This window comes from Palaemon carinicauda, chromosome 44 (assembly GCF_036898095.1).
Source record: "Palaemon carinicauda isolate YSFRI2023 chromosome 44, ASM3689809v2, whole genome shotgun sequence".
Classification (NCBI taxonomy): Eukaryota; Metazoa; Arthropoda; class Malacostraca; order Decapoda; family Palaemonidae; genus Palaemon; species Palaemon carinicauda.
The window spans coordinates 52952250-52959749 of record NC_090768.1 but is presented as its reverse complement, the minus strand read 5'-3'; the positions used below and the strand labels follow the sequence as shown (position 1 = coordinate 52959749).

At 32.1% G+C, this 7500-nt stretch overlaps 1 protein-coding gene across 1 annotated transcript; it reads right to left on the bottom strand.

Moving 5' to 3' along the window:
- Nucleotides 1-3482: 3482 nt before the first annotated feature.
- On the bottom strand, nucleotides 3483-6518 carry LOC137634420 (flagellar attachment zone protein 1-like). The gene has a single exon (XM_068366815.1). It carries the CDS (start codon nucleotides 6516-6518, stop codon nucleotides 3483-3485), a length of 3036 nt encoding a protein of 1011 aa, XP_068222916.1.
- Nucleotides 6519-7500: the final 982 nt, after the last annotated feature.

Here is a 7500-nt window from a genome sequence, read left to right as displayed (position 1 = left end):
TTTTATTTTTCATTTTTCCCTTTCCTCACTGGGCTATTTTCCTTGTTGGAGCCCCTCGGCTTATAGCATCCTGCTTTTCCAACTAGGGTTGTAGCTTAGCAAATAATAATAATAATAATAATAATAATAATAATAATAATAATAATAATAATAATAATAATAATAATAAACGTAATTTTAATCGGAAATTCTCCGTTAAAAATATACTGTTCTCAGTCGTATTACAGTAAAATACAGGCGACCGTAACTTTGTTATTGTCTTTTACGGAATGATGACCGTAATATCACTCCTTAACGTTAATATATCCGTTTTTAAAACGGTAAATGCCAGGTAACATTTATTCCAGGATTTTTACCGTTTTTTTACGGCAATTTTTTAACAGTGCAGAATTCTGGTTGAGGTTTACGGATACTGTAAATGGCCATGTTCCCAAGTATCTACATTTTTTTTCATCTCAATCATCCTACAACTCCAACCAGGATGAGGCAAAACGACATTTTCCATAATCTTATTTAGACCTGACAATAATTTCAAACACATAAATGACTATATCTTCAAATAGCACATTTTTAATCATGCACAGTGAACAGTGAGTCTGAGAGTAAGATCCAAACTGGCACAAGGCCAGATTAACCGAAAAAAAAAAAAAAAAAAAAAAAAAAAAAAAAAAAAAAAAAAAAAAAAAAAACCAAGGACATACAGAATGCAAAGGTCGTACAGTAAGTGTACAGCATGACAACACTGCAACCACTAAGCTATGCACTGGCACCCCCATGGACGCATGGAGTACAAAGGTTGTACAGTAAGTATATATCATGGTAACATTATAACTACTAAACTATACACTGGCACCCCCAAGGACACATGGGGTACACAGGTTGTACAGTAGGTATACACCAAGATAACATTACAACCACTAAACTATACACTGGCACCTCAGGGAACCATGGAGTACATAGGTTGCACAGTATGTATACCGCATGACAATATTACACCCACTAAACTAGGCTATACATTGGCACCCACAGGACAAACGGAGTAAATAGGTTGAACAGTAGGTATACACTATGAGAATATTAAAACTACTAAACTAAATCATAGACACACACGCACCGCAGGGACATAGGGAGTACATAGGTTGAACAGTAATTAAACAGCATGAAAACATTGCAACCACTAAACTAAAATATAGACATAAATTTCTTATGGCACCTACGGGCCACGAGGAGTAAATAGGTTGTAAAGCAGGTATACACCATGACAATATTAAAGCTACTAAACTAAAACATAGACACACACGCACCCCAAGGATATATGGAGTAAATAGGCTGTACAGTAATTATACAGCATAACAACATTGCAACAACTAAACTAGGAACATGGAAGTAAACATCTTAATTTTGACTTCATCTCTCATCTTATTATTATTATTATTATTATTATTATTATTATTACTAGCCAAGCTACAACCCTAGTTGGAAAAGCAAGATGTTATAAGCCCAAGGGCTCCAATAGGGAAAAATAGCCCAGTGAGGAAAGGTAATAAGGAAATAAATAAATGATGAGAACAAGTTAACAATAAATCATTCTAAAACAGTAACAATGTCAAATCAGATATGTCCTATATAGACTACAGTATTAACAATGTCAAAAACAGATATGTCATATATAAACTATAAAAAGACTCATGTCAGCCTGGTCAACATATTGACTTAATGTTAATCGCGTTTCACCGAGCAATACGAACTAAAACTCCTGATTCTTTACCCAGCGTAATCAATGTTAAATGGTAGTAATTGTGCGATATATTGATAGCACAGATGGAAACTTTTCCAAGAAAAGAATCACTTGCAACTTAACGTTAGATTTCCAAGAAATTTCAGTTCCTTAAAGCTAACCATATCATTTCATTATGCATTAAGGGCTCTGCCAATGGCTTTGTATAAAAGTCAAATGATGACATCATGTACTGAAAGTTGTAAATTATATTATTATCTTTCAATGTCTAGGGTTAGAGTTCTCTTGCTTGAGGATACACTCAGGCACACTATTCTATCTTATTTATCTTCCTCTTGTTTTGTTAAAGTTTTTAGAGTTTATCTCATAAATATTTATTTTAATGTTGTTACTGTTCTCCAGATATTTTATTTTACCTTGTTTCCTTTCCTCACTGGGCTATTTTCCCTGTTGGAGCCCCTGGGCTTATAGTATCCTGATTTTCCAAATAAGTTTGTAGCTTAGCAAGTAATAATAATAATAATAATAATAATAATAATAATAATAATAATAATAATAATAGTAATAATAATATAAAATGAAAAACACTAGTGATTCTCTCATTACAGTGAACGAAAGAAGGATAGTCATTTTTATTTGTTTCATATAACCTATTATGTATACGAGATGTATACACTCCACATGTATAGGAAATTCATAAACAAGGCGAATTAATTTCCTATAGACTCATTACACTCATCAAGAATATGACAGAAATCCCACAAATCTTAGATATATCACAAGCGTAGTAGGTTGGTCAGGGAACCAGCCACCCGTTGAGATACTACCGCTAGAGAGTTATTGGGTCCTTTGGCTGGCCATACAGTACTACACTGGATCCTTCTCTCTGGTTACAGTTATTTCCCTTTGTCTACACAAACACCGAATAATCTGGCCTATTCATTACAGATCCTACTCTGTCCTCATACATCTGACAACACTGTGATTGCCAAACAATTCTTCTTCACCTAAGGGGTTAACTACTGCGCTGTAATTGTTCATTGGCTACTTTCCTCTTGGTAAGGGTAAAAGAGACGTTAACTATGGTAAGCAGCTCTTCTATAAGGACACTCCAAAATCAAACCAATGATCTCTAGTCTTGGGTAGTGTCATAGCCTAGTACCATGGTCTTCCACTGTCTTGGATCAGATGCTTGGGGGTACACTTGGGCACACTATTCTATCTGATTTCTCTTCATCTTGTTTTGTTAAAGTTTTTATATTTTATATAGGAGATGTTTATTTTAATATTACTGATCTTAAAATATCTTATTTTTCCTTGTTTCCTTTCCTCACCGGACTATTTTCCCTGTTGGGGCCCCTGGCCTTATAGCATCCTGCTTTTCCAACAAGGGTCGTAACTTAGCAATTAATAATAATAATAATAATAATAATAATAATAATAATAATAATAATAATAATAATAATATTAATAATAATAGTAATAGTAGTAGTAGTAGTAGTAATAATAATAATAATAATAATAATAATAATAATAATAATAACAATAATAATAATAATAATAATAATAATAATAATAATAAAAGTGTAGAAAATAATATCAAAATCCTAATACAGATTGATTGATTAATTATGCGTTATCTGTCAATCAATCTGTATAAGGATTTTAAATTTGTTTTCTACGCTATTAAAATCCTAATACAGATTGATTGACAGGTAACTCATAATCAATCAATCAATCTGTATTAGGATTTTGATATTATTTTGTACGCTTGAGATATATCTAAGAATTGTGTAATTTTTGCCATGTACGCTTGAGATATATCTAAGAATTGTGTAATTTTTGCCATGTACGCTTGAGATATATCTAAGAATTGTGTAGTTTTTGCCATGTACGCTTGAGATATATCTAAGAATTGTGTAATTTTTGCCATGTACGCTTGAGATATATCTAAGAATTGTGTAATTTTTGCCATGTACGCTTGAGATATATCTAAGAATTGTGTAGTTTTTGCCATGTACGCTTGAGATATATCTAAGAATTGTGTAATTTTTGCCATGTACGCTTGAGATATATCTAAGAATTGTGTAGTTTTTGCCATGTACGCTTGAGATATATCTAAGAATTGTGTAGTTTTTGCCATGTACGCTTGAGATATATCTAAGAATTGTGTAATTTTTGCCATGTACGCTTGAGATATATCTAAGAATTGTGTAATTTTTGCCATGTACGCTTGAGATATATCTAAGAATTGTGTAATTTTTGCCATGTACGCTTGAGATATATCTAAGAATTGTGTAGTTTTTGCCATGTACGCTTGAGATATATCTAAGAATTGTGTAGTTTTTGCCATGTACGCTTGAGATATATCTAAGAATTGTGTAGTTTTTGCCATGTACGCTTGAGATATATCTAAGAATTGTGTAGTTTTTGCCATGTACGCTTGAGATATATCTAAGAATTGTGTAATTTTTGCCATGTACGCTTGAGATATATCTAAGAATTGGGTAATTTTTGCCATGTACGCTTGAGATATATCTAAGAATTGTGTAATTTTTGCCATGTACGCTTGAGATATATCTAAGAATTGGGTAATTTTTGCCATGTACGCTTGAGATATTTCTAAGAATTGGGTAATTTTTGCCATGTACGCTTGAGATATATCTAAGAATTGTGTAATTTTTGCCATGTACGCTTGAGATATATCTAAGAATTGGGTAATTTTTGCCATGTACGCTTGAGATATATCTAAGAATTGTGTAGTTTTTGCCATGTACGCTTGAGATATATCTAAGAATTGTGTAATTTTTGCCATGTACGCTTGAGATATATCTAAGAATTGTGTCATTTTTGCCATGTACGCTTGAGATATATCTAAGTACGCTTGAGATATATCTAAGAATTGTGTAGTTTTTGCCATGTACGCTTGAGATATATCTAAGAATTGTGTAAATTTTGCCATGTACGCTTGAGATATATCTAAGAATTGTGTAGTTTTTGCCATGTACGCTTGAGATATATCTAAGAATTGTGTAGTTTTTGCCATGTACGCTTGAGATATATCTAAGAATTGTGTAATTTTTGCCATGTACGCTAGAGATATATCTAAGAATTGTGTAGTTTTTGCCATGTACGCTTGAGATATATCTAAGAATTGTGTAGTTTTTGCCATGTACGCTTGAGATATATCTAAGAATTGTGTCATTTTTGCCATGTACGCTTGAGATATATCTAAGAATTGTGTCATTTTTGCCATGTACGCTTGAGATATATCTAAGTACGCTTGAGATATATCTAAGAATTGTGTAGTTTTTGCCATGTACGCTTGAGATATATCTAAGAATTGTGTAAATTTTGCCATGTACGCTTGAGATATATCTAAGAATTGTGTAGTTTTTGCCATGTACGCTTGAGATATATCTAAGAATTGTGTAGTTTTTGCCATGTACGCTTGAGATATATCTAAGAATTGTGTAATTTTTGCCATGTACGCTAGAGATATATCTAAGAATTGTGTAGTTTTTGCCATGTACGCTTGAGATATATCTAAGAATTGTGTAATTTTTGCCATGTACGCTAGAGATATATCTAAGAATTGTGTAGTTTTTGCCATGTACGCTTGAGATATATCTAAGAATTGTGTAATTTTTGCCATGTACGCTTGAGATATATCTAAGAATTGTGTAGTTTTTGCCATGTACGCTTGAGATATATCTAAGAATTGTGTCATTTTTGCCATGTACGCTTGAGATATATCTAAGAATTGTGTCATTTTTGCCATGTACGCTTGAGATATATCTAAGTACGCTTGAGATATATCTAAGAATTGTGTAGTTTTTGCCATGTACGCTTGAGATATATCTAAGAATTGTGTAGTTTTTGCCATGTACGCTTGAGATATATCTAAGAATTGTGTAATTTTTGCCATGTACGCTAGAGATATATCTAAGAATTGTGTAGTTTTTGCCATGTACGCTTGAGATATATCTAAGAATTGTGTAATTTTTGCCATGTACGCTAGAGATATATCTAAGAATTGTGTAGTTTTTGCCATGTACGCTTGAGATATATCTAAGAATTGTGTAGTTTTTGCCATGTACGCTTGAGATATATCTAAGAATTGTGTAATTTTTGCCATGTACGCTTGAGATATATCTAAGAATTGTGTAGTTTTTGCCATGTACGCTTGAGATATATCTAAGAATTGTGTAGTTTTTGCCATGTACGCTTGAGATATATCTAAGAATTGTGTAGTTTTTGCCATGTACGCTTGAGATATATCTAAGAATTGTGTAGTTTTTGCCATGTACGCTTGAGATATATCTAAGAATTGTGTAATTTTTGCCATGTACGCTTGAGATATATCTAAGAATTGTGTAGTTTTTGCCATGTACGCTTGAGATATATCTAAGAATTGTGTAATTTTTGCCATGTACGCTTGAGATATATCTAAGAATTGTGTAGTTTTTGCCATGTACGCTTGAGATATATCTAAGAATTGTGTAGTTTTTGCCATGTACGCTTGAGATATATCTAAGAATTGTGTAATTTTTGCCATGTACGCTAGAGATATATCTAAGAATTGTGTAGTTTTTGCCATGTACGCTTGAGATATATCTAAGAATTGTGTAATTTTTGCCATGTACGCTTGAGATATATCTAAGAATTGTGTAATTTTTGCCATGTACGCTTGAGATATATCTAAGAATTGTGTAATTTTTGCCATGTACGCTTGAGATATATCTAAGAATTGTGTAATTTTTGCCATATCTTTAAACATGTCCAAGCAATGTTCAAACTATAGCTTTTATGTATATAAAAAAACTTTACTGTAATGAAAAAAAAAAAAAACCTTTTTTTAAACAACTGTCAAAAACAATCATTGAACAACCTCCTTAGTGAGAGTAACAATAAATATTATCGCAAAACGATATCAAATATTCCCAAAACAAAAATGGCGATAATCATCGACTCAGTTCATTAAAGATGGAGAGGCCTTTGATGTGATTTTCCCCCATAAATATTAGGTTATTGGCAAAAATCCCTTTCTTCACCTTTTTCGGAAAATCTTTTATTCCAAACATCGAAGGGAAAACTTTCCTTATTTTAACCACTCACTTTTAGAAAGAAACAAATGAAAATGTTTAAAATTAAGAAAGGGAGTATCCAATGTATAAACAGGATTACATAGATATACATAGATGTATGCAAGTCTTAAGGTATATAAATAAATAAATTTAAAATTATTCATATAATTGTGAGAAGATGTGTACGTAACAGAGGAAAGACCTCTATGCATCAAGAAGCTTTTCGATGAAGAAACGGGATATATTTTCACTTTCTATTTTTTATGGAGTTCAGGAAGAGAATGAATTGCTCCAAATGACACTGAATTGCAGAAAATTTCATTTTCATGAAGAGGTTTACTGAATCTGGAGTTGAATGCATTTTTTTATATTCAGTTACTCGGTGAATAGAGTAGAATATTTATTACATCTTTTATTTCTTTCTGGTAATTTGGACATTTTCGTTGCAGGTATGACTGGTATGATATTTTGCAAAAATAGCATGGGAAGGTATTGTAGAGTATTAACAGACATGAAGGATGATAGAAAAGACTATAGCAAAAGTGGGGAAATTAAAACTAGCATGGAGGGTATTATAAAGACAATTGTTTACTGATAAATGTTGTTGAAACAGAAATCTTGTGATTACGGAAGCATAGACTTGCCAAAGTGTCTGATGAAAGTATAGAGAACATA